Here is a 26,918-nt window from a genome sequence, read left to right as displayed (position 1 = left end):
GATCTTTGCATGGTCAAAGTTGTTGGCTACAGTCTACTAAAAACGCTTATGAAACAACTTTGTGTGTGTATCCAGCCCCATACCTCAATATTTTAATCAAAGAACTTCTCTGTCCGCAAGCACCATGTTAAATTAATCAACTTGTAATGAGATAAGACTTTTTCGTATAGCAACTGTCTTGGTTCTACCCGCAAAAAAATTGTTTTGGTTCTGCACTTTCCATCGTGTACCAAAGTAGCAGCACTTCAGGCTAGCAACAGAACCAAGGGGAGATAGAGGTGGGTCGTACAAGAGCTAGACGGTACTGCATGCGTGACACACATCCTTGTGGTGGTGTTTAGGGTTCTGTTTGTAGACTTGTTAGGATTTGTACAGTCTATGTTCATCGATTCAAACTGTTGCTCGAATATTAGTTTCCATATCCGTCTTGCCATTTTGCATGAGTTCAACTATTCCTCTTCTGTTAATTCTTATCCTGAGATCCGTTGCCTTGCACCACACTAATGTTTTATCCTTGGACCACACTAATGTTTGAACGAATTATGAATTATGAATTGCACGAGAAGGCTTCCTACTTTACCAATGCTGAGAAGCTCAAGGTCGGGTACACGACGTGTACACGGATTAGAAGAGCAACAGCAGGGGAGGGGGTCTGAAGTCTTTGGAACGGTAGTGTAATTGATTGATGATGGATGGTTGTTGTTGTTGGTAGAAATGGTAGAAAGACTTTTAAGTGGCAACTGTTGCTGGTAGAAATGGTAGCTCTAGTCCCATGTAGTGTAGTTCACGTACTTGGGCTGCCCTATGTTGCTTCATTTTTATGTTAATTAAGTTTGTCAAATGTACCTACTGTCGTGTCGTGGCTTGTTTGAATTCCCTCTTTGTTTCACTTTGTTTCTGGAACAAATAGAAATGAAACCAAGTTTTGGAACAAAAAATTGCTGAATTCAAAAATGAAAAAAGGCCAAAACTGAAACCGGACCAAATGTATTTGGGCACTAAAAGGCCAGGGCCCAAATTATAATGATACATAAAAATTCGAAAAAAATATTAGAAGTGGCTGTAAATAGGCTAAGGCCCAAAAAGTAGCCCAACAAGAAAAGGCCCAAAAAATAACAGCCCATGTGATCAATTGAAATGGGTTGGGCTGATTTCAACCATGACGTTTTGATTTCGTCGTAATTTTGCCACGTAGGACTGGGTTTGATTGCCAACGACGATTTAGGATCGTCGTAAAGGTTACGACAATCCAGGAATCGTCATAAAAGTTATGATGATTTTGACCAAAACGTCGCTGATGTTCATTTGTGATGCTCCATTTTCGACGCTTGGTTTTTCGTCGTGAGATCCTCGTAAATTGAAAACCGTGACGATGTAGCGACAAAAAAATAGCGTCGTGTATTAGCATATTCCTTGTAGTGAGAGGAAGATGAGAGGCTCAACATGAAAACATGCCAAGGCGAGTTGAACTACCTCAGAGGTGAGGCTTGCCAGTAGTCAATTTCTTTGCCCTCGTCACGCATGTGTTTGGTCTCTCCCAACCTCGACCTCTAGCGACAGTGCCCTTCTCATGGTTACAACGGCGCCTATATATTTAGGAAACTTCCGACCATTATTTTGTCCAAATGGACACGCGTAGCAACACAGTTAGAAGGTGATGCGCTGGTTAATTCCATTCTCATTTGTTGTCTACATATACTGATGTGTTCTCTATCTAATTCATAAATTCAAATGATTGCATCCTCTCTACACGGAGGAATTCGAGCTATGTACTACTTAGTTTCTTTTGTTCTTCCAGCTGAATCTGCGGCATACAATGTCTAACGGACATGTCAGTATCAGTATGCTCTTATGCTTCCTTTAGTTATGCCTCATCTCACTATCTTTTGTGTTGTACTATGTACCTTTTATTCATATGATATGATTTCACTCTCTATGATCGTTTGAAATAATCAAAGTACACCTACTGTTTTTGTCCGATGTAGCAGGTTATTTAGCAAGAGAAAAATGCACAAAAGAAAGACAAATGTCGTACAAGGTCTGAGGGATCAAATAAAAACATTGTGCTTCCCAGATCAAAATGAACAAAACATACTGATTATAAACCTGCGAATTAATCTTCTTAGGCCTCCTTTAGTTCATAGGGTAGAAAAATAATAGGAATAGGAAAGTCATAATAAATGAGATCTATGTATATGAGATCCTATCAATAGGATCAAGAAAGAAGATGCCCTTTGGTTCACATCATAGGAAAAAAAATTCCATTGAATCTAGGGTAATGTTTAATTTCCTATGAAATGTGGAGGATAGGAAGAATTCCTTCATAGGAATAGAACTCTATTCCTACAAAACAAATGACTCTAAAGGAATTTTTCCTATAGAAATCCTATCCTATGGAATTCCTACAAGATTCCTCCAAACCAAAGGAGGCCTTATTGCCACAAGCTTATTTTCACATTGTCCTTCCTAGGTACAAGGTGCGTCTTGTTGATGATGACAAATCAGGGGGACTCGAGTTTGTGTTCTTTGCTTCTGTTACTGAATAAGCTATTGGAAAGAGATTTGAAGTTATCATGCACATTGCATTAGATCACCCATTTGCTGTTCCTATAGAGGTATAACCATTGATATCCCAGAAATTCACATTTCCCTTCATTATTAATGAGAAGGGCCTTCACTATGGGCATCTCTCTTTCCAAGTGAACAACACATCAACATAGACTTCTGCCCAAGCTAGCAAGGTGTGTAATTATTTCCAATTTATTTACTCTCACCTACTTCAAGTTGTCGTACACTAACCTATTAGTATATCCCTTTATTAGGTAAACACTAACAGTAACGACAAAGATCCCGAGGAAAGGAACATGGAAAACACTAATAAAACTGATAAAATTAATGTTCTTCATGTACACTAAGTTGTTTCAACACTGATGAAGAGAGATTTGACCTAAATGGACAACACTAAATTGTTTGATTATTTCTCTTTTGTGCACTATATAATGAAACAACTTATGCATTTCAATACATATGGTTATCGTACCTCTAGATAATGTTTGTATCCATAGCTCTGCTTTATATTCCTATAAGAAAATGCACTTTTTAGATCTACTATTCTCCCAACAATGTTTAAATCTCAATGTTGTAATATCTCAAGTTCCAATAGTAAAACAAAATGCACTTTTTCAGCTTCTAGTTAAACTTTCTCATGATATGCGAAAACTAACATATGATCATCTTAGTTTGTAAACCCATATGCAAAATGAGGATTCTTACCCTACATTCAGCAGTCAAAGAAGACCTTTAGTACCCACCCCTCAAAAAATTGCAGTGTGAAGCTTCTAATTCCTCTTGTGTATTATTGTTTATCCTTCTTTTCCTTACCTACAAGGCAAACACAGATGCAACAATAGTAAATGCAAACGACTTTTTCCATCAGTTACAAACGCATGGTCCAAAATGATAACTAAATACTTATGTGTGAATGTCAATCACCCATTAAACACCATATAATGGTCATTAGCCTTACCTCTCACACACCATTCTTCTATAAATATAGAACATATCCAGTATTGGTTGAAGTATTAACCAATTCCTGCCAAAAGGTACCTACGTCCTCAGTTTATGTTTGTTGCAGGGCTTTTTCAGATGTGAAATATTTTCCTATCCTTCTTTTAGATGGATAATCCTACCAATGAATGCATTCCACGGGGACTGTTGAAGCATGACACACGGCCCAGTCCAAGAACAAATTAATAGCCCAATATCTTTGGCTTGTTTAATCCTCCTCCCATTTCATATATAACATTAGCTTCCAATATTCAATCAAGGATGGAGCTACACAACCAAACACAAAATCTCAAGCTAAAATTACAATAACAAATTACCGAACAACATGTCTCCGTATATTCGTATCAATGCCTACCATTAAATCACACAAATTGACAAGTGCAGCAACGCGTGCCGGCCTCGTCTAGTAACTAGCAAAAAGAGCCCGTGCATTTTACATGAGAAGAAAACACCATACTTCCCGAACCTAATAACCACGAGTCAAGACCCCAATAAGTCCACGTCTTTTTTCTACCACTTATCCTCCTTTCCACCTTATCGACGGTGGCCTCAGTGCTCATACAATCACAACGCTTTGAATGTTGTCCTATGAGGTTTTGACTAGGAGTGCATGCATAGTTACAGATGGCTTTTTTCATCTTCAGTCTTGGTTGTGCCAGATGTTCATTTCCAATCCGGAATGGCACTGGTATGAAAGAAAAAGGGTCATATGCTATTGATTAAGTTTGCATAATAAAAAGCAATTTTAAAATGATTAACATGTAGAATAACATCACATTCAGTTCTATACATTTTTTTAATCGAATTTCATATATAATATGTTAAAGAATTTCAAAGGATACGTCAAAAGTGGCATACCGAAATCATAAAATAACATGTTAAATTTGAAGTTATAGTTAAAAGGCATATCTCCCGAACCTAGCTTTTCAACCATCACGGATTATTATCTTACAACATACTCCCTCCGTTCCTAAATATATGACCTTTTAGAGATTTCACTACAGACTACATACGGATGTATATAGACAAACTTTAGAGTATAGATTCATTCTTTTTGCTCCGTATGTAGTCCGTGGTGTAATCTCTAAAAGGTCTTATATTTAGGAACGGATGGAGTACTATACGATACTGTGTCTTTCACCTTTGCCAATTCATTACAGAATCGAGACTTTGTAGTCACATTGAGCAACAATTTTCCTTCTCAGATACCTCCCCTGTATTAAAAGAATATTTTTGATGTAATAACACCCCCAATGCATATCATGTCTGAAGCCATACGTTGGACGTAACCAAACTCTTCCTCTCGCTTTAGCAAGCTTCACTGATTAACGGATGGTTATGAAGCTAGAAGAGCGAGCGCCGCTCGGCGTCTCGGTGATGCCGGTGATGATCTTGATCTGCACCTCCAGGTGGCGGATGCGCACGTCCGTGTCGTCCGACTGCTTCGCCGTCAGCAGGAGCTCCTCCACGCGACCCTCGTGCTCCTCCTCCGCGGCCCGCAGCTCGGCCACGGCCTTCCCCGTGCGCTCCTCGGCTTCCCGCCTCCTCGCCTCGGCGGCCTCTCTATCCGCCTCCGCCGCGGCCAGGGCACGCTCCAGGGCCTTCACATCCTCCTCTAGGTTCTCGACCGCCCCCGCCTCCGTGGCCGTGGCCTCCGTGACGGCCAGCAGCCTGGCCCGCATCTGCGCCTCCTCGTCCGACACCGCACCGCCGACGACGGCCAGCACCGACGACCAGCACGACGACATGGCTGATCGACCGGCGTATTCTCGTGTCGATCCGCTCGCCACCAACGAGATAACAAAGCTTATTTACGTCGTGTATACTACAAGGGAGTTGGCTACCTGATTTATTCCTGGTCCGGTGTCCCGATCCTGCTCCTCTGCTTCTCCCTGACCCCTTGCTCGACTCGGAGACGAGAGTGGGCCGCGGCCGCGAAACGCGAGCTGGGCTTTGGGTTATCCAATGGGCCCAACCCCTATCGCGTTTGGTTTTGAGCCCAGCCCAAGCATCTCGCTAAAGAAGTAAGAAAAGAACAAAAGTAAACCCAGCCTACTCGCCGACGTCCCGACCAGCGGGATGGAGGAAGAGAAGGCGGCGGCGTACTACGACGAGCTCAACCGCAAGGGCGAGGGCGCCCGCCGCTTCAAGCAGGGGCTCGGCTTCTCCTCCGACGACTCCCAACCTGCCTCCTTCCCATCCAAGCCCAGCACCTCCTCCTCCTCCTCCTCGTTCCTCTCCGGCTTCGTCCGCGCCGGCGCCACCCTCACCCCCACCCCCACCAGGCCGTCTCTGCCTCCCGAGGCCCCACCACGCCAGCGCCGTCGCTCTCGCTCGCCCTCCCCATCCCGTCCTCGGCCGCGGTCGAGGTCCCCGTCTCGCTCGCGCCGGCGCCGGTCAAGGTCTAGGTCCCGGTCGAGGGAGCGGAGGCGCCGGTCCAGGTCGAGGGAGAGGGGGGACCGCAGGGCGTCGCACCACCGGTCTAGGTCGAGATCGCGCTCGCCTTCTCGCCGGAGTGGCAGGACCTCACACGCCGAAGGCAGGCGTGACAGGCATGGGGATCGGCGGCGCGACGAAGGCGGCCAGAGCCGCCATAGCTCGAAGGGGCGCGGTGGTACGGATGGTGGTAAAGTGGACTACTCAAGGCTCATTGAAGGATACGATAGAATGGTTGGTTCCGTAACTTAATACTGCACTATGCAATTGTGCAGCAGTGTTGTTTGCCTGTGGTGTTTTCGGAGTGATGAGCTGTTGATGTTGTTGCAGACTCCTGCTGAGAGAGTGAAAGCAAAAATGAAGCTTCAGCTTTCAGAGACAGGTATCGCCACTTGTTTTTTCCCCTGTTAATGAGCATTCCATGGATTATGTCCAATAGAGCGAGTTTAGGCTGCGATTTTGCAGCAGTGCTTCATACTCCCTCGATTCCAATGAATAAGGCGCGCATGCGTCCCAAAATTCAACTTTGATCACAATTTAGACCTACCAAATGTTGGTTATATGTGATAAATATTATACCGTTGAATTTATATTCGAAGGAGGAACTTTCCAGTGGTACAATTTTCAAGTCACCAAAATATATACTATTGGTTTAATTTATGGTCAAAGTTGGATTTGGGGATGTGTGCGCACCTTATTCATTCGAATGGAGGGAGTATGTCTGATTTATATCAACTATTGCATGCATGAGTAAAATGCTATTCAGATGCATTAGGAAAAACTCTGTTTTACATTCATCTATTTGTAGTTCAGCACGCACAGTTATTGTGTAAGTTGTGTACGATCTTCGTGCCTTATGGCTATTTTTTTTTCTTTCATTCTTCTGAAGATTATATTGTTTATTTTCAATGTTCGACAGCTTCGAAAGATTCCACCCTCGGGACTGGCACTGTGAGTTGGGGGAGGTTTGAATTCAATAAGGATGCTCCACTTGATGAAGATGATAATGATGCTGAAGGTCAGGCTTCTTATGGCTGCATTTGAATTCAATAAGGATTCCTGTCTTTTCCAATGAATTGACTATCCCCTCTATACGTAGTGAGTTCTGGTACCATATTAGACACCCACCTACGGTCCAACATTTTTTTTTTTTTGAAGTCTATATGTCTGGGTACTTGGATATGAAGCTCTACTAGGGTTTTCTATTCCCAGTTTAGGATGTAGCCCACTTTGCAAATCCCTAGGATATAGACAAACTTCACACATCAAAAGTTAATTATGTTTACACACCCTAGCCAAATTTCTCATCAGCACATAAAAGTTTTTATCGAATTACCTTCTATTTACCTGTGTTGCAAGATGCACTCTACTCTAGGAAGCCAATATGGCTAATTGTCACAGGGGGTATAATTCCATCTGAGAAGGTGTATAGTTTGATTGCATGCACAGTGAAGAGACCAAATGGTGTACTTAGTTGTTCTTGTTCTATTGTTCTATCATGGTTTTATTGATGTGAAGTTAAGAATGGATTTGGATCACACCAAGAATATAGTATGTCTGCTATAGAGTTGATGCTGCTACACTTGGTTAATATACAGATTTGGAGAACCCAGAATATGAGAATATATTATATTGTGGTGCCTTTACAGTGTAGTTTGTATTAACGATAATCTACAACAGCTAGTGCAATATTTCAACTGTTCGACCAACACCTTTATTGAGCTCCTCCTTGGCTACTGGAACTGGGATGCATCTTTTGTAGGATTGCAATGCATATTTCTTGTTCTACACTATGCAAGATATTTAGTACCTTGAGCTTGTTAGAGGCTTTGGTGTATGATTCTACACAGAAATTTAAACCCTTTGTTTTGGCATGTCAAATTTGTTGTCTAATAATTTGTCTTTCCCTGCCCTCCTTTTTTAGTTGCTAATGATGACGCTACACTGGTTAAGCACATAGGGAAGAGCTTCCGACTTTCTACGGTGGAGGTATAAAATAACGAATTTACAGTGATATATTCTCTATTTTCCTCCTTGTTCCTAACCATTGGTATTTTGTCTATGCCTTGCTGTTTGCATGTCATAGTCAAAGAATGAGAACGTAGTCAGAGATGCACATGATGAGGCTATGTTTGGTGTTCCTATGTCTTCGAATGTTGATACGGAAACGTCTGAGGATGAGCTTAAAACCAATGGCGAAGGCAAGAAAGCTGAAGATGTTGAAGCTCAACCTAGCAGTTCCCTCATTAGCGATGAAGTAATCCCCAAGTTCTTCCATGTATTTAGTTTATTTCTGCCTGTGTCAAAAGATACTAATGAAAAAACTTTCTGTTAGGTTCTGGCGATGCAAAAGATGTCATGGAGAGAAAGGATGGAGAAGCTGCGGCAGAATTCAAATACATGAAATTAGTCCTTGCTGTAAAAAGTCGAATACTGTATGTTTCCACATCAGCTGTTCTACTCATAAACACATTGTATGTATCAGTTGTAACATTGTCTTCAGGTAGTCGGATTTATTAAGTTAAGGTTAGATCTAGCAAGTGGATCTTTTGTGCTATTAATTCAATGTAAGATTTGTTGAGCAAACTGACTGTTGAAAGTTGTTCATGTTGTGATTCTGAATAGGTGAATGGTGATTGCAGTTTTACCAGAAAACATCCTAAATGGATGAACCTATGCAAACACCACGAGAACTGAATGCACCAATGCCGATTGGAGCTGTTAACTGTTTTGTTATCGGCTTCTTGAATATATGCTTGTCTTTGCCTTGTTTGCCTTTAATCTTGTGCTTGTCGCTTCTCATTGCTTCCACTGTCAGTCCATGAAGACTCTGTAGCAATCACAGCCTAATCGTGATTGAATTCTCAAAAGATAAAACCAACAACATTCTGTTACAACCATTCAAGGCAACATTGTATTTCTTTTACTAAAACTGCAAATGATAGAGGAGCATGACAATCTGGAAAATGGGTTTTTTGATTCCGTGCCACACCTCAAGTCAGGTGTGTTCGGTTCTAGCGAGACCTCCCTTAGACAAGCCAAAGCGTGGCTAAGAATTTGTGCGCCTTACAAGTGTGGCAAAACTAGTCACAAACCTAACAGGCCCAAGTACATGTACTCCTGATTTGTCAAAAAAAAAAAAAAAAAAAGAGTGGGAGTGGCACAAAATTTGGAAATAATTTTCTTTACAAACCCGAAAATTGAGACCATCTATATCCTCCCCCGCAAATTTCTCCAAGGATACATGTGTCAAGTGTCAACAAACCTTTAACCCTGCAAGATGTATCTAAAGTTCTAAACCGAGCATGGCATGCGTCAAGTGTCTTGGCACTTGCATCCTTTGCACATGTGCTGCAAAATGAATGCAGATTTCTCTCTATGTTGATTTTAACAGCTTCTGACCACGCAAACCATTCCAGAAGTTGCGAGCAGTAGTTACCTTCTTTCCAGGTAGCTGAAGCTCCATGACCTAATATGCACGTCACAACAGAAAAAAAGAAAGAAAAGGCCATGAGAAAAACAAGCAGAATGTCTTTGTTACGCTAAACGGAGTTCATACCTCGAGCCAAGTTGACCCACTGCAAGGAACAAGCAGTGAGTTCCCCGAAAATAGTATTTGGTTTTCATCTCCAATTTTGTTACAGGATGTGGAAACCTTTGTACTGATAACCTTAATGTCTAGAACATCGGGTTCGCCATTTTGGTTCATGAGTTGCAATTTTGCACGGGTTCTTGGCCATCCTGCAAATGCCCGCACCTACCAGAGTTGGTTAGCAATAGCTTCTATGAGTACATTCAAGAATCAGAAGACTCACCTTGTTATGTAGAACTTTAGCTTCCTCGTCAAAAGTCAACCAGGACTCGTCCAAATTCATCTGGAAACAGATGTTTTCATGATAAATTAATTGGCTATATGTGTTTCTACATTAAGGGATCACTTGAGCGTATCATCTGGAGAGTTTGAAGTGCCAGTAGATTAGGTTCCAGTCTCAGCAAGTGCATTATTGGAACAAATTGAACAGGATGACAGCCATATTTGTACAACCATATAAATGCTAAATATGCCCTAACAGTAACTTCGGTACAAATGTACAGAGTTACTCCCTCCTTTCCGGTTTATGGTGCTCAAATCTGAAGTTTCATCAACCAAGGTGAATTGTGAGTGGAAGACACTAGTTCTAACTAACCAATGAAATGTTTCTCACATATTCAATTCCGAGGCAATAAATGTAACATCCTCCCTTTCATTGAACTTGCATGATGCATGTCGAAAAAGATGCATGCATAGCCACTAATTTGCTTCCCCTTATCTCTATGAATTAAATATGGTGTGAAACTCAAAGCACTTTAACTCAACTAGACTCAAAATGAGCCTAGTATAATGGAAATCTGAAATTTTAAAGATGAGCCCTATAAACCGGAAAGGAGGGAGTAGAGATGAACTTTAGAAACACAGGATGGAGTTTGGTAGAGGCTAGGGTTCTACCAGGTCTCGGACGTAGGTTGTAGGGGTAGAAGTGCGGGCTGCGAGGTTGGGGACGCCGGCGCCGGCGGTTGGGCGCCGTCGCGGCGTGAGAGAGAGAGAGAGAGGCGGCTAGGGTTTGGGGCTCTCGTCTCCTGAGGGAGACGACAACAGAATATACTATTTATTGTCTGCTTAATATCGAAGGGGTACATGTGTTTATATAGGAGGACAGCCTCCACTCAACCCTAGATAACTTGGACTCTAACTTGGACTCTAATATAACTGGACTCTAATATAACTTGGACTCTAAGATAGGTAAGATAACTTGGGCTAAACCCGTAATTAACCCTGCCCATTGGGCCTCCTCCGTTGGTACGTTGTACCGGTCATAACATCTCTCCCCGCCTTCTCAAACAGCTCGTCCTCGAGCTGAACATCTGGAAACTGCTGACGGAAATCGTCGAGCTTCTCCCAAGTCGCTTCCTCCTCTGGCAGGCCGGTCCACTGTACCAAGACATGCCAGACGCCGCGACGCTGCTTCGCCTGCAGCACCTTCGCCACCTGTGCGGAAGCTGGAAGGAGGCGGCCATCCGAAGCAGGAGGAAGGGTCGGCGTCGCTGCAGGAGGGTCCCCGCGGTAGGCCTTCAGTAAGCCGACATGGAAGACGTCGTGGAGGCGAGAACCAGCTGGCAGCTCCAAGCGGTATGCGAGTGTGCCGACACGCTCCAGCACACGAAAGGGACCGGCATAGCAAGGTCCCAATTTGCGCTTGGAGCGCGGGTCCAGAGACTGCGTGGTCCTGTGGAGGAGGCGCAGCCACACCCAATCGCCCACCGCGAACTCCGCCTCGCGATGATGAGCATCGTAGTACTTCCGAGCCAGCTGCTGTGTTTGGAGAAGACGCTGGCGTGCCTCAGCCAGAATGAAGTCGCGAGTGCGGAGTAAGTCGCCCGTCGTCTCGGACCGAGTCGTCCCAGGCTCGTAAGGGAGCATCGCCGGAGGTGGGCGCCCGTAGACCACCTCGAAAGGCGTGGTGCGCAGGGCGGAGTGATAGGAGGTGTTGTAGCAGTACTCCGCCCACGCCAACCAGTCCACCCAAGCTCGTGGACGATCACCAGTAACACAGCGCAGGTACATGGCGATCACCTTGTTGACCACCTCGGATTGGCCGTCTGTCTGAGGGTGGAATGCCGTGCTCATGCGGAGCTTCACGCCCACCAGTCGAAAGAGATCCCGCCAGACATGTCCCGTGAACACGGGATCACGATCGCTGACGATGGACGACGGAAAACCATGGAGGCGGACGATGCCGTCGAAGAAGGCCCGCGCCACGGAGGCGGCTGTATATGGATGACCCAGGGCGATGAAGTGCGCGTACTTGGAGAAGCGGTCAACCACCGTTAGGATGACGGACTTGCCGCCCACCTTGGGAAGGCCCTCGATGAAGTCCATGGAAATATCCGCCCACACCTGGGAGGGTACGTCCAGCGGCTGCAGTAGACCCGCGGGTCGTAGTGTCTCCGTCTTGTTCCGCTGGCACGTCACGCACGACCGCACCCAGTCGCGGACCATCGCGCCATCACCGAGGATGTAAAAATCAGCACGGAGACGATGGAGAGTCTTCTGCACGCCCTCGTGCCCTGCAGAGTGCGCCAAGGTCAGGACCTGGTGGCGCAGGTCGCCATGGTCGGGCACGAAGATGCGGCGGCCATGTAGGAGCAGCCCCTCGTCCAAGCGCCAGGCGCGTCCAGCTCGCCGGCGTCAAGGCGCTGGCGCAGGCCCTGGGCGTCCACGACCGTCGAAGTTGCCCGGCGAATGTCGTCGATGAAGGCGAAAGATGGCCCGGAGCGAATGCACATGATAGTGCCAGCCATGGCGACGTCGTCCGTGACATCCTCAGTGTCGCGGCGGGACAAGGCGTCGGCGACCGTGTTGAGACGGCCGGGGCAGTACTCAATGGTGAAGTCGAAGCCAAAGAGCTTGCTGATCCACTGGTGTTGCGGAACTGTGGAGAGGCGCTGGTCCAGCAAGAACTTGAGGCTGTAATGGTCCGTGCGCACACGGAATGACCGGCCCCAAAGATAAGGCCGCCAGTGGCGCACCGCCTGAACCAGCCCAATAAGCTCGCGCTCGTAGGCCGCGAGCTTGTGATGGCGAGCGGCGACGGGGCGGCTGAAGAAGGCGAGCGGTCCCTCGCCCTGGTGAAGGACAGCGCCGAAGCCGATGCCAGAGGCGTCGCAGTCCACCGTGATCGGCATATCAAAGTCCGGCATCTGGAGGACGAGTCCCGTCGTGAGCGCCCGCTGGAGAGCCTCGAATGCCGTAGTCGCCTCCTCGTCCCAGGAGAAGGCGTCGCGTCGAAGGAGACGCGTCAGTGGCGCGGCGATGAGGCCGAAGTCCCGGATGTACTTCCGGTAGTAGCCGGCGAGGCCCAAGAAGCCGCGGAGCGCCCGCGGTGACCGCGGGATCGGCCACGCGGCGACGGCGGCGACCTTGTCTGTGTCCATCGCTACCCCGTCCGCCGAGATGACGTGCCCCAGGTACGCGACGGAGGTCATGCCGAACGAGCACTTCGAGCGCTTGAGGTGAAGACGATGCGCTCGAAGCTCGTTGAAGATGATGGCCACGTGTTGTAGGTGCTCCGCCCAAGATGCACTGTAGGTGAGAATGTCATCAAAGAAAACAAGCACAAAGCGGCGCAAGTATGGGCTGAGCACGTCGTTCATCAGGGCCTGGAAGGTCGCCGGCGCGTTGGAGAGGCCGAACGGCACCACCAGGAACTCGAAGTGGCCATGGTGAGTGTGGAATGCCGTCTTCTCGATGTCGTCAGGGTGCATGCGCACCTGATGGTAGCCCGAGCAAAGGTCGAGCTTGGTGAAGAAGCGCGCTCCGTGTAGCTCGTCCAAGAGCTCATCCACGACGGGGATGGGGAACTTGTCCTTGGACGTCAGGGCGTTGAGGGTGCGGTAGTCGATGCAGAAGCGCCATGTGCCGTCGGGCTTGCGCACAAGGAGCACCGAGGCGGAGAACGGCGATGTCAAAATCCGGATGATGCCCTGCGCGAGCATGACCGCCACCTGACGCTCGAGTTCGTCTTTCTGTAGCTGAGGGTACCGGTACGGACGCACGGCTACAGGTGCCGTGTCCGGCAGCAGGTGGATGCGGTGGTCACAGGGCCGCGCGGGAGGGAGGCCCTGTGGCTCGTCGAAGATGTCGCTGTGCTGCTGCAGGAGGTCGGCCAGGAGGGGATGCGCCTCGTCCAGTGCGGCCGCCATCAACTGGAGCTGTGGAGTCACGGTGCCGGAGCCGCCGATGCCTGTCCACTGAACGCGACGGCCGCCCTCGCGCCAGAAGATGAGGGACAGCACATCGAGGTCCCAAAGGATGGGGCCGAGAGTGGACAGGAAGTCGATGCCGAGGATGAAGTCATAGCAGCCCAGGTCGATGCTGACGCAGTCGATGGAGAACGGCTCGTCGCTGATGAGGACGGGAACCTGCCGCGCCACCCCCTGGCAAGCAAGGCGGTCCCCGTTGGCGACGGTGACGCTGAACTTCTCCGAGCTCGCCGGTTGGAGTGCGAGGCGGCGCATGGCGTCCCCGGACAGGAAGTTGTGCGTCGAACCCGTGTCCACGAGCGCGGTGAGACGCTCCCCTTGATCGTCACCGGAAGCAGCATCGTCTTTGCCGTCTTGATGCCAGCCATGGCATGAAGGGAGACGAGGAAGGCGGTCGCGTCGACCGGCCCGTAGGTCATGACGCCGGCCTCGGAGAGTGTGGTGGCGTCGAGCCCCGCGGTGAGGGCCTCCACCTCCGCGTCGTCGACGGTCTCCAAGTAGAACAAGCGGGCGCACGTATGACCCGGCGCATACGGCTCGTCGCAGTTGAAGCACAGGCCCTTGCGGCGCCGCTCGAGCTGCTCGGCTGACGTCAAGCGCCGGAAGGTGCGTGTCGGCGCGGGGGAAGCCGCAGTAGCGGCCGGCAGGGCGGGGCGTGTCAGGGTGGCGGCCACCGGGGCGGGGCGGGTCGGGGGACGCGTGCCGGCCCAGGAACGCCTGCTGCAGGGCGTTGGCGCGCTGCTCGTACGTGCGTGCGTAATACATGGCCGTCTGCGGGTCCTGGGGGTCGCACATCTCGACGTCGATGCGGATGTGGTCGGGAAGGCCGCCGTCGAAGAGCTCGGCGCGTTGGCGAGCCGTGACGTCAGGCGCATGGCAGGCCAACGTCTGGAAGCGGTCGGCGAAGTCCTGCACCGAGGTGGTGAAGGGAAGGCGACCGAGCTCGGCCAAGCGGCTCCCACGTATGGGGGGGGGGGGGGGGCGAACCGGAGGAGACACAGGTCGCGAAAGCGCTCCCATGGAGGCATCCCGCCCTCGTCCTGCTCGAGGGCGTAGTACCAAGTTGGGCGGCGCCACGGAGGTGGTAGGAGGCGATCCACGTGCGGTCGGACGCCATGGTCCGCTGCCCCCTGAAAAACTGGTCGCACTGATTGAGCCAGTTCAGGGGGTCGACGGTGCCGTCGTAGGTGGCGAACTTCAGCTTGGTGAAGCGGGGTGGCTGTTGCATGTGTGGCGAGGCCGCGTAGGTGCCCTCGTGACGACCCAGCACGGCGGAAGGAGAGTGCTGCGGCACCACGGAGCTCCCGGCATACGGATCAGTGTATCCGCCGAACCCCCCGAAGGTGGGGGCGGGTGGCTGCAACACCGTCGGCTGTAGTGGCGCCGTCGTGTAGGTCGGCGTGTCAATCCACGTCGCTAGCGGGGACGGCGATGGCGGCCACCGGACCTGGGTGATCGGCAGGCCCTGGGGCGCGACGGTGGCCCGGGGCGGTGGCGCGAAGGGCGCCGCCGGCGGAGGCGGTGGTGGCGGGGTTGCGTACGGAGCCTGGAGGAAAGTCCGGAGGTTCGAGACCGCCAGGTTGAGGTCGCGGATCGCCGAGGACATCTCCGCCGGGGAGAGGACGGGGGCGGGTTCGGCCGCCAGGGCCGCGGGACCGGAGGCAGCCGGACCTGAGGTGGCCGGCGGCGGCGAGTGGTGCGGCGGCGGCGGCTGCTGCGAGGTGGCGGGGAAGGCAGTGGAAGTGAACAAACGGGTTTGCAATCCGCCACATAAGTTTATGGCTGTATTTGAAAACCAACACGGTGATTTTGAGAAGAACTTTAAACAAGTCATCAATTATAAAATAAACCGTAGCAGGACATTCCACAAAAGATCCTACAATTTGTCTTATTATTCATTTCACTCAATGATGGTTAAATTCATAGCCTCGGGCTTGGTGTGAGGTTGTCTTCCTCGGAATTTCGACAGAGATTAGTGCTGAGGATATGCATGTCAAATTACTTGCTAGAGTTGCATCAATTAAATAAGAAGAAAAAAACTTTTTAGCCACTCCTGTCCATTACTACCTTGGGCGCCAGTGTAGCTTTGGAGTCATCCTGTGGCTTTGCCTTTTGCTTAGCTGAACCATCAAGAACAGATAGTAGTTCATCCAGCAGTAGCTTGGATCCTATTTAATAAAACATTAAAATTACCAAGTCCAAGTAGCTCAAAACTATCCTAAATTTTGTTAAAATTATGCAACCTGTTTCTCAGTTAATTGTAAAGCGTAATCAGCTAATAATAAGTTTATTTAGGATTAAACCGATGTCGTTAGGATAGGTATATACCACTAGGAGCACCAGTTCCATGGAATGCCCATGTAGAACCAATTACCTATACTTTACTGATGGAGTATGATCGGTTTGCAGTTTATACCTATATTGAATAATATATCAAGCAGATCTAGTGCCTGCAGACAAAATGATAGAAGATTTATCAACGAGGAATGATTTAAAGCTGATAATCAAACAGCACAGCATCGTCTGAAATATATATTATCTTCAGTTCCTAACCTGAACTAACCAAACTCTTCCACAGAAGCATCATCCAGTAAATTAGCAAATGAATAACATATCATGCTAGTTCAAATATGGTGCTCCCATGAGAAGTTTCCAGGGTTGATCTGTCCTCACGAACACAGACAGACACCGCACTAAAAGTATGATTATAGGCTTATAGCCCATTAAAACTATTTTCATTCAGCAAGCATCTATTTTCATTACCAAGAAACGGATCTCGAAATGAACAACGCAAGTGCAACCAAGAAGCCTCAGTTTATCTAACTATTAGCAGTTCCATAAAATGTTTTCAGTAAACATATTGATAGTGTCAAAGATTTGCATAGCTGTCAAGATGGTCCATCAAACTGGCATGGGAACAAACATCATCTACCTTGATGCAGTCATCAACAGGAAACTTTTCGGAAGCAATCACTGGACCTGCGTCCAAGGCACGGACAGTATATGCAAGGGAAACACCTGTTTCTGCAACGCCATCCTACAGACATAGTTGATAACTTGGTATAAATAAAGTATGTCTTAGTTTGACTGGCTCAGAATTGTAACAGGCGCATCATACAGACCAGTAATGCCCGCTGCACAGGAGCTGCACCTCGATATAGAGGCAACAAACTTGGGTATATATTAACGGTACCTGTTATACAAGGAGGCATGACAAATGATCAGGGTTTAATGTCCCCAAATCTTTGTTTTGTAGCAAACTTCATTGTGTCCCAGATTGCATCCTGGCAAAGTATGGTTAGTAACACTAGTTCTCCTAAGTTGGACTGGTACTGACTGGAAGTTTGGTTTGTGGGAGGCCAGAGCTGAATCAGATCTAGCATGAATCTGGTAGAGGCTAGGGTTCTACCAGGTCTCGGACGTAGGTTGTAGGGGTGGAAGTGCGGGCTGCGAGGTTGGCGACGCCGGCGCCGGCGGTTGGGCGCCGTCGCGGCGTGAGAGAGAGAGAGAGGCGGCTAGGGTTTGGGGCTCTCGTCTCCTGAGGGAGACGACAACAGAATATACTGTTTATTGTCTGCTTAATATCGAAGGGGTACATGTGTTTATATAGGAGGACAGCCTCCACTAAACCCTAGATAACTTGGACTCTAACTTGGACTCTAATATAACTTGGACTCTAATATAACTTGGACTCTAAGATAGGTAAGATAACTTGGGCTAAGCCCGTAATTAACCCTGCCCATTGGGCCTCCTCCGTTGGTACGTTGTACCGGTCATAACATCTCTCCCCGCCTTCTCAAACAGCTCGTCCTCGAGCTGAACATCTGGAAACTGTTGGCGGAAATCGTCGAGCTTCTCCCAAGTCGCTTCCTCCTCTGGCAGGCCGGTCCACTGTACCAAGACATGCCAGACGCCGCGACGCTGCTGCGCCTGCAGCACCTTCGCCACCTGTGCGGAAGCTGGAAGGAGGCGGCCATCCGAAGTAGGAGGAAGGGCCGGCGTCGCTGCAGGAGGGTCCCCGCGGTAGGCCTTCAGTAAGCCGACATGGAAGACGTCGTGGAGGCGAGAACCAGCTGGCATCTCCAAGCGGTATGCGAGTGTGCCGACACACTCCAGCACACGAAAGGGACCGGCGTAGCGAGGTCCCAATTTGCGCTTGGAGCACGGGTCCAGAGACTGCGTGGTCCTGTGGAGGAGGCGCAGCCAGACCCAATCGACCACCGCGAACTCCGCCTCGCGATGATGAGCATCGTAGTGCTTTCGAGCCAGCTGCTGTGTTTGGAGAAGACGCTGGCGTGCCTCAGCCAGAATGAAGTCGCGGGTGCGGAGTAAGTCGCCCGCCGTCTCGGACCGAGCCGTCCCAGGCTCGTAAGGGAGCATCGCCGGAGGTGGGCGCCCGTAGACCACCTCGAAAGGCGTGGTGCGCAAGGCGGAGTGATAGGAGGTGTTGTAGCAGTACTCCGCCCACGCCAACCAGTCCACCCAAGCTCGTGAACGATCACCAGTAACACAGCGCAGGTACATGGCGATCACCTTGTTGACCACCTCGGATTGGCCGTCTGTCTGAGGGTGGAACGCCGTGCTCATGCGGAGCTTCACGCCCGCCAGTCGAAAGATATCCCGCCAGACATGTCCCGTGAACACGGGATCACGATCGCTGACGATGGACGACGGAAAACCGTGGAGGCGGACGATGCCGTCGAAGAAGGCCCGCGCCACGGAGGCGGCTGTATATGGATGACCCAGGGCGATGAAGTGCGCGTACTTGGAGAAGCGGTCAACCACCGTTAGGATGACGGACTTGCCGCCCACCTTGGGAAGGCCCTCGATGAAGTCCATGGAAATATCCGCCCACACCTGGGAGGGTACGTCCAGCGGTTGCAGTAGACCCGCGGGTCGTAGTGTCTCCGTCTTGTTCCGCTGGCACGTCACGCACGACCGCACCCAGTCACGGACCATCGCGCCATCACCGGGGATGTAAAAATCAGCACGGAGACGATGGAGAGTCTTCTGCACGCCCTCGTGCCCTGCAAAGTGCGCCAAGGTCAGGACCTGGTGGCGCAGGTCGCCATGGTCGGGCACGAAGATGTGGCGGCCATGTAGGAGCAGCGCCTCGTCCAAGCGCCAAGGCGCGTCCAGCTCGCCGGCGTCAAGGTGCTGGCGCAGGCCCTGGGCGTCCACGGCCGTCGAAGTTGCCCGGCGAATGTCGTCGATGAAGGCGAAAGATGGCCCGGAGCGAATGCACATGATAGTGCCAGCCATGGCGACGTCGTCCGCGACATCCTCAGTGTCGCGGCGGGACAAGGCGTCGGCGACCGTGTTGAGACGGCCGGGGCGGTACTCAACGGTGAAGTCGAAGCCAAAGAGCTTGTTGATCCACTGGTGTTGCGGAACTGTGGAGAGGCGCTGGTCGAGCAAGAACTTGAGGCTGTAGTGGTCCGTGTGCACACGGAATGACCGGCCCCAAAGATAAGGCCACCAGTGGCGCACCGCCTGAACCAGCCCAATAAGCTCGCGCTCGTAGGCCGCGAGCTTGTGATGGCGAGCGGCGAAGGGGCGGCTGAAGAAGGCGAGCGGTCCCTCGCCCTGGTGGAGGACGGCGCCGAAGCCGATGCCAGAGGCGTCGCAGTCCACCATGAACGGCATATCAAAGTCCGGCATTTGGAGGACGGGTCCCGTCGTGAGCGCCCGCTGGAGAGCCTCGAATGTTGTAGTCGCCTCCTCTTCCCAGGAGAAGGTATCGCGTCGAAGGAGACGCGTCAGTGGCGCGGCGATGAGGCCGAAGTCCCGGATGTACTTCCGGTAGTAGCCGGCGAGGCCCAAGAAGCCGCGGAGCGCCCGCGGTGACCGCGGGATCGGCCACGCGGCGGCGGCGGCGACCTTGTCTGTGTCCATCGCTACCCCGTCCGCCGAGATGACGTGCCCCAGGTACGCGACGGAGGTCGTGCCGAACGAGCACTTCGAGCGCTTGAGGTGAAGACGATGCGCTCGAAGCTCGTTGAAGATGATGGCCACGTGTTGCAGGTGCTCCGCCCAAGATGCACTGTAGATGAGAATGTCATCAAAGAAAACAAGCACAAAGCGGCGCAAGTATGGGCTGAGCACGTCGTTCATCAGGGCCTGGAAGGTCGCCGGCGCGTTGGAGAGGCCGAACGGCATCACCAGGAACTCGAAGTGGCCATGGTGAGTGCGGAACGCCGTCTTCTCGATGTCGTCAGGGTGCATGCGCAAATGATGGTAGCCCGAGCGAAGGTCGAGCTTGGTGAAGAAGCGCGCTCCGTGTAGCTCGTCCAAGAGCTCATCCACGACGGGGATGGGGAACTTGTCCTTGGACGTCAGGGCGTTGAGGGCGCGGTAGTCGATGCAGAAGCGCCATGTGCCGTCGGGCTTGCGCACAAGGAGCACCGGGGCGGAGAACGGCGATGTCGAAATCCGGATGCTGCCCTGCGCGAGCATGACCGCCACCTGACGCTCGAGCTCGTCTTTCTGTAGCTGAGGGTACCGGTACGGACGCACGGCTACAGGTGCCGTGTCCGGCAGCGGGTGGATGCGGTGGTCACAGGGCCGCGTGGGAGGGAGGCCATGTGGCTCGTCGAAGATGTCGCTGTGCTGCTGCAGGAGGTCGGCCAGGAAGGGATGCGCCTCGTCCAGTGCGGCCGCCATCAACTGGAGCTGTGGAGTCACGGCGCCGGAGCCGCCGATGCCTGTCCACTGAACGCGACGGCCGCCCTCGCGCCAGAAGATGAGGGACAGCACATCGAGGTACCAAAGAATGGGGCCGAGAGTGGACAGGAAGTCGATGCCGAGGATGAAGTCGTAGCAGCCCAGGTCGATGCCGACACAGTCGATGGAGAACGGCTCGTCGCCGATGAGGACGGGAACCTGCCGCGCCACCCCCTGGCAAGCAAGGCGGTCCCCGTTGGTGACGGTGACGCTGAACTTCTCCGAGCCCGCCGGTTGGAGTGCGAGGCGGCGCATGGCGTCCCCGGACAGGAAGTTGTGCGTCGAACCCGTGTCCACGAGCGCGGTGAGACACTCCCCGTTGATCGTCACCGGAAGCAGCATCGTTTGCCGTCTTGATGCCAACCATGGCATGAAGGGAGACGACGAAGGCGGTCGCGTCGACCGGCCCGTAGGTCGTGACGCCGGCCTCGGAGAGTGTGGTGGCGTCGAGCTCCGCGGTGAGGGCCTCCACCTCCGCGTCGTTGACGGTCTCCAAGTAGAACAGGCGGGGGCACGTATGACCCGGCGCATACGGCTCGTCGCAGTTGAAGCACAGGCCCTTGCGGCGCCGCTCGAGCTGCTCGGCCGACGTCAAGCGCCGGAAGGTGCGTGTCGGCGCGGGGGAAGCCGCAGTAGCGGCCGGCAGGGTGGGGCGTGTCAGGGTGGCGGCCGCCGGGGCGGGGCGGGTCGGGGGACGCGTGCCGCGGCCCGGGAACGCCTGCTGCAGGGCGTTGGCGCGCTGCTCGTACGCGCGTGCGTAATACATGGCCGTCTGCGGGTCCTGGGGGTCGCGCATCTCGACGTCGATGCGGATGTGGTCGGGAAGGCCGCCGACGAAGAGCTCGGCGCGTTGGCGAGCCGTGACGTCAGGCGCATGGCAGGCCAACGTCTGGAAGCGGTCGGCGAAGTCCTGCACCGAGGTGGTGAAGGGAAGGCGACCGTGCTCGGCTAAGTGGCTCCCACGTATGGGGGGCCGAACCGGAGGAGACACAGGTCGCGAAAGCGCTCCTACGGAGGCATCCTGCCCTCGTCCTGCTCGAGGGCGTAGTACCAAGTCTGGGCGGCGCCACGGAGGTGGTAGGAGGCGATCCACGTGCGGTCGGACCCCATGGTCCGCTGCCCCCTGAAAAACTGGTCGCACTGATTGAGCCAGTTCAGGGGGTCGACGGTGCCGTCGTAGGTGGCGAACTCCAGCTTGGTGAAGCGGGGTGGTTGCTGCACGTGTGGCGAGGCCGCGTAGGTGCCCTCGTGACAACCCAGCGCGGCGGAAGGAGAGTGCTGCGGCACCACGGAGCTCCCGACGTACGGATCAGTGTACCCGCCGAACCCCCCGAAGGTGGGGGCGGGTGGCTGCAACACCGTCGGCTGTAGTGGCGTCGTCGTGTAGGTCGGCGTGTCAATCCACGTCGCTAGCGGGGACGGCGACGGCGGCCACCGGACCTGGGTGATCGGCAGGCCCTGGGGCGCGACAGTGGCCGGGGACGGTGGCGCGAAGGGCGCCGCCGGCGGAGGCGGTGGTGGCGGGGTTGCGTACGGAGCCTGGAGGAAAGTCCGGAGGTTCGAGACCGCCAGGTTGAGGTCGCCGATCGCCGAGGACATCTCCGTCGGGGAGAGGACGGGGGCGGGTTTGGCCGCCAGGGCCGCGGGACCGGAGGCGGCCGGACCTGAGGTGGCCGGCGACGGCGAGTGGTGCGGCGGCGGCGGCTGCTGCGAGGTGGCGGGGAAGGCGGTGGTGGCGGCGGCGGTGGTGGTGGGAAGGTCCGACAAACTCATCGAACCCAAGCTACCTGATACCAAATTGGTAGAGGCTAGGGTTCTACCAGGTCTCGGATGTAGGTTGTAGGGGTGGAAGTGCGGGCTGCGAGGTTGGGGACACCGGCGCCGGCGGTTGGGCGCCGTCGCGGCGTGAGAGAGAGAGAGAGAGGCGGCTAGGGTTTGGGGCTCTCGTCTCCTGAGGGAGACGACAACAGAATATACTGTTTATTGTCTGCTTAATATCGAAGGGGTACATGTGTTTATATAGGAAGACAGCCTCCACTAAACCCTAGATAACTTGGACTCTAACTTTGACTCTAATATAACTTGGACTCTAATATAACTTGGACTCTAAGATAGGTAAGATAACTTAGGCTAAGCCCGTAATTAACCCTGCCCATTGGGCCTCCTCCGTTGGTACGTTGTACCGGTCATAACAGAATCATCTGAGGTACTGAAACAAAATGGAGTACCAAAGTGGGGAAAACATGTACTCCCTCCGTCCCAGAATAAGTGACTCAAAAGTGACACAACTTTATACTAAAGTTAGTATAAAACTTAGTCATTTTTTAGTCACTTATTTTGGGACGGAGGAAGTAGTAAACTAAGTGGCAAAGTACTGATACAAAACTCTTAATGCCTAGTATAAAACAATTATGGCCTATTCACTGTGTTGCATTGTGAGCAGTAGACACTAGATGCTAAGTCAATATTGTTGGATTCCTAGTGAACTAGTATTACTGCTTGAGCGTGCGGTAATTGTTGTTTGTCATGCAGCACAATAATTGAAGTACTAGGTCTACCTTTTACCACCAAGACTGCATATAAACTCCTCTCCAACGAGCCGCACGAAGACCCTCACGCTTCACTCATGTGGTCCTCTGGGGTCCCCTCCAAGGTCAAAGTGTTTGCGTGGCTGCTCTTCCGGGCGCGACTAAACTGCAAAGCCAACCTGTACCAGAAGCACATCTCCTCGAACTCCCGCTGCCCGCGTTGTAACCATCACTACGAAGATATCGATCACATCTTCCTCCACTGCCCTCTGGCTGGCAGGATTTGGCAGCGCCTGGGGATCATGATGCCCGACTGCACTGAAGAACTTTGGGTCACCCGCGACCCGGTCTCTCCCACGCGATCCATCTGGCCCTTCATCCTGCTCCTTATATTATGGAAGATTTGGGACGCCCGTAAAGCCATGACTTTTCGCTCCATTGACCGACACTCTGCTACTACAATTAGACTCATGATCACGGATCTCGACCTTTGGTCACACAGGCTATGTAATAATGACGACAAGGAATCCGCTTTTTCGTGGCGGTTATTCCTTTCCTCACGCGTACGCATCCCCATGTAATTCTGCAAACTCGTAATCAGCTAAGGCTGCATTACCTTAAGGCCTTGTTTGGTACTAGAGTTTTTGAGGGGATTGGTGGGGATAATCCCCAAAGGGATTGGGTGAAACCCCAACCTTCACCCAATCCCTTCGAATCCCCGTTTATCCCCAATACACTAGGTAGGGGTAGTGTATTGGGTATTGAGAAAAATGCATTAGAATTTGGAGATTTATGGGGAAATGTGGGGATGAAACATGTCAAATACACTAGAACCAAATGATGTTATGAGATATGTGGGGATTTAAGGGTTTGACCGGGATAATCCCCACTAATTCCCTAAAATACACTAGTACCAAACAAGGCCTAAGCAATATATTCAGGTGGGGATCTTCCCCTGGTGATTACTCAAAAAAAAAAAGGCAATGCCGGCAATTTGACAGACATAGTTTTGGACTTACCACATGGTGGGATATCAAGAAACCTCTGTGGCAAAACGTTGCCGTAAGCAGCAGTGATGCAAAGTTCTGGTCTCACTTCCTTCAAGTCAGACAGAAAGGACTCCTGCATTGCAAGACAAAACACTATGAGCTGCACATCCAACACCATAATAGCCTCGATATTACACTCTTCAAGAAGGGAAGACAGGCGCGTCGCTGGGCATATCCACGCAGGCAATTTTCACTGTTGTGATTTTACTGTGCCGAAGGAGGAAAGAAACAGAACGCAAGTGACCCTCGAACCCGGCATCCAGCGTCCTTCTTTCATTTTCTCCTCCCAGCTAGGGTTACCGCCGCCGCCTCCTCCTCTCCCATCCCCATCCTTCGCCACAGCAACGACCGCGGAGTAGCAGAGCGGTCGACGGCAGATCGGCGCGTCATGGGAGTAGACAAGGCGGTCATCAAGATACAAACCAGAGCGAAGCCAGCGTGGTGGCCGAGCGCGGTCTGGAGCTAGCTCTCCTCTGAGATTGGAGATTACGCTGAGCAAGGAGTGGTACTCGCTGGCGCACACGTCCAAGAAGCATGCACGCGACCTGCACAAGGTTGCCCCTTGCATAATAATTACTACAGTAATTCCCGTCCTTGCAGCAGAGCATATGTTAGTTTATGTAGTGATGTGCAACCCTCGGAGGTTGGGTGATTGGTTTAGTAGTGGATGGTGACTTGCAGTAATGGTGGCTCTTACTGGGATTGCATGTTTGAAACTCGTTCACTAATTTGCACTAGGATGAGTATTTATAGCACACTAATTTTTATACTCTCTCTGTCACGGTTTAGAAGGAACAGTTAAACTTGCGTGCGTTTTTAAAATAGACAAGTTTTAAGGCGCGAAAGCAATTACTTTTTCTAATTAGTACTAGTACTACTCATGCATGCGCCCTCCCAATTTGTTGCTCATGCATTAGTACCAGTATTTTCTCAGTTGATTAGGCGTATTACCATCTACACCTGCTACATCTCACAATCAATTGATGACTAGGTTGGTCACAGAGATTTTCCAAACGTGCCTTCCAACCCGTGATGAAGGGAGTACTAGGAGTACCAGGAAAGAGTGAATTCTAACTTACGGCAGGCTATAAATGAGGGTGAGGTTTGACAGAAAAATGAAATTGTTCACATATTTAATGCAGATAACTTAATCAATTTGTTGGACAATGAACCTGGTTTAAGAAGAAAAATGGATATTAAGGCCCTGTTTGGAACCACCCAGATTATATAATCCAGTTTTTATAATCTATTATGTCTCCAAACAGGACAGTTTATGGTGTAGATTATAAAAATTAGACGGATAGATTATTAAAAACTCATAATCTACTCTATACCAGCTAAAATCAGATTATGGATTGCTAATGACCCATTATCCTTATAAAGTAGAAGATAATTACATTCCTACCACCGCCATCCTCCTCTTTTTTTTAAAAAAACAGAGGGCAGACAGGTCATTATGCAATGTAAAACCTGGATTATAATTTATATAATCTAACCTCCAAACATGTCCACCTACATTATTTTTATAAACCAGATTATATAATCTATCATCATAATCCAGATTATCATAATCTATTATGGTTCCAAACAGGGCCTAAGGTGTGCACACAGAATATGGAAGAATAAGAGAGTTTGCTTGCAAATATGGTTAACATTTGTCTTTTAACTTATTTTCAGCATTGGAACCCTCATGTTATATCCCTCTCGTCAAAAAGTAGTACAAACAAACCCAGATAAGGAAAACAAAATGATTCATCATATTGTTATATGATGAATAACTATATTGAATCTCACAGAAAAATCACTTCAAAAACATACTCCCTCCGTCCCAAAATAAATACTAGGTCTTACTTTTGTCTTTTTTAATGCAAAGCTAAAAGTGTCAACGCATTTGTTACATTTTTTAACCACTACCATACCACTTCCGTTCATCTACGTTCCTTCTCTTTTCATTAAACTATGTATCTAGACGTCAACAAATACGATAGCTAGATTAGTACGCACAAGCCCGCCTCAAGAGACGCGCCTAGGGCGCGTCCCAACCACTAGTGGAAAATGGTTCTGAAGAAAGCACCTCCCCAGCGCGCTCGGGGGTGAAGATGAGGTCGCCAGGGAACCCTCGGTCGAGCGCGAACTGCGCGACGGCCGACGGCATCGGCTTCCTCCCCCTGTTCTTGGTGGCCGGCGGCCGCGTCACGACGGCAGCGACCTGGAATGCGGAGTCGGTGGAGCTGGACGCGGACAACAACGTCTCCAGGACCGAGGCAGATAACTTATTTTGGGAGCTTGCGGAAGGTGGTACCTGGGGAGATCCCAGGAAGACGACGTTCTTCTTCTTGGTGCCGGCGGCGGCGGATGTGGCGGCGCAGCAGAAGAAGCGGCACGGCAGCGGCTGGGAGCAGCGTGGCATGATTCCTTGGATTGGAAATTTGGGAGGAGGAGGATTTCGGGTGGAAGGAATAGGAGACGGAGACGCTAATTCCTGATGCTCTCACTGAGGTTCTTCCGCAGCGAGCGAGTATGCACCAGAGACCAGAGCCGGCAGTCCATAGGAGGTCAATGATCTACTACTCCCTTTGTCTCACTACGTTAGAGCATCTCGAACTGCCGCGCCGAAAAAAATGTGTTTGTCGCTAGTTTAACGCGGGGATAGACGCTGGCTACAGCAGCCGCGCTAAAATGCAGCATGCGCGCGTCGCTCCAGCAGCGCGTAAAAATACAATGAACATGTGAATTTGACACAAACAAGTTAATGCATAAAAGTTCATGCCCACAAGTTCATCCAACCAAGTTCAAAATACAAACTAATAAAGTT

At 50.9% G+C, this 26,918-nt stretch overlaps 2 protein-coding genes across 5 annotated transcripts; one reads left to right on the top strand and one right to left on the bottom strand.

Annotated features, from left to right (window-relative positions):
- Positions 1-5,613: 5,613 nt before the first annotated feature.
- LOC123444144 (probable ATP-dependent RNA helicase DDX46) lies at positions 5,614-8,589 on the top strand. The gene is made up of 6 exons (XM_045120769.1): positions 5,614-6,237; positions 6,334-6,385; positions 6,923-7,021; positions 7,928-7,992; positions 8,090-8,260; positions 8,339-8,589. Exons 1-6 carry the CDS (start codon positions 5,647-5,649, stop codon positions 8,405-8,407), a joined length of 1,047 nt encoding a protein of 348 aa, XP_044976704.1. The 5' UTR covers positions 5,614-5,646; the 3' UTR covers positions 8,408-8,589.
- A 374-nt stretch (positions 8,590-8,963) lies between these two features.
- On the bottom strand, positions 8,964-26,698 carry LOC123444143 (methionyl-tRNA formyltransferase-like). 4 transcript variants are annotated; one of them, XM_045120766.1, is made up of 10 exons: positions 26,178-26,698; positions 24,074-24,176; positions 16,926-16,996; positions 16,736-16,840; positions 16,220-16,253; positions 15,871-15,971; positions 9,819-9,878; positions 9,563-9,760; positions 9,443-9,472; positions 8,964-9,354 (listed from the first exon to the last, which is right to left on the bottom strand). In XM_045120766.1, the coding sequence occupies exons 1-10, from the start codon at positions 26,511-26,513 to the stop codon at positions 9,319-9,321; spliced, it is 1,074 nt and encodes a 357-aa protein (XP_044976701.1). In that variant the 5' UTR covers positions 26,514-26,698; the 3' UTR covers positions 8,964-9,318. The 4 variants fall into 4 exon arrangements, with proteins under 4 accessions (XP_044976701.1, XP_044976703.1, XP_044976702.1 ...); XM_045120768.1 differs by having other exon boundaries at positions 8,964-9,472; positions 26,178-26,312; positions 26,406-26,687; XM_045120767.1 differs by having other exon boundaries at positions 8,964-9,472; positions 15,871-15,923; positions 26,178-26,689.
- Between the last annotated feature and the right edge of the window lie 220 nt (positions 26,699-26,918).

The sequence above is a fragment of the Hordeum vulgare genome, chromosome 3H (assembly GCF_904849725.1).
Source record: "Hordeum vulgare subsp. vulgare chromosome 3H, MorexV3_pseudomolecules_assembly, whole genome shotgun sequence".
Taxonomy (NCBI): domain Eukaryota; kingdom Viridiplantae; phylum Streptophyta; class Magnoliopsida; order Poales; family Poaceae; genus Hordeum; species Hordeum vulgare.
This window is presented reverse-complemented; position numbering and strand designations above follow the sequence as displayed.

Bases quoted from the DNA above. Each gene is read 5' to 3' on its own strand.
- LOC123444144 (XM_045120769.1), top strand. From the start codon at position 5,647: ATGGAGGAAGAGAAGGCGGCGGCGTACTACGACGAGCTCAACCGCAAG. The intron at 6,386-6,922 runs GTATCGCCACTT...AATGTTCGACAG, and splicing joins GCTTCAGCTTTCAGAGACAG to CTTCGAAAGATTCCACCCTC. The intron at 8,261-8,338 runs GTAATCCCCAAG...ACTTTCTGTTAG, and splicing joins GTTCCCTCATTAGCGATGAA to GTTCTGGCGATGCAAAAGAT.
- LOC123444143 (XM_045120765.1), bottom strand. From the start codon at position 26,513: ATGCCACGCTGCTCCCAGCCGCTGCCGTGCCGCTTCTTCTGCTGCGCC. The intron at 16,997-24,073 runs GTAAGTCCAAAA...CTTGTATAACAG, and splicing joins TCTTGATATCCCACCATGTG to GTACCGTTAATATATACCCA. The intron at 16,841-16,925 runs GTCTGTATGATG...CTATGTCTGTAG, and splicing joins CTGTGCAGCGGGCATTACTG to GATGGCGTTGCAGAAACAGG.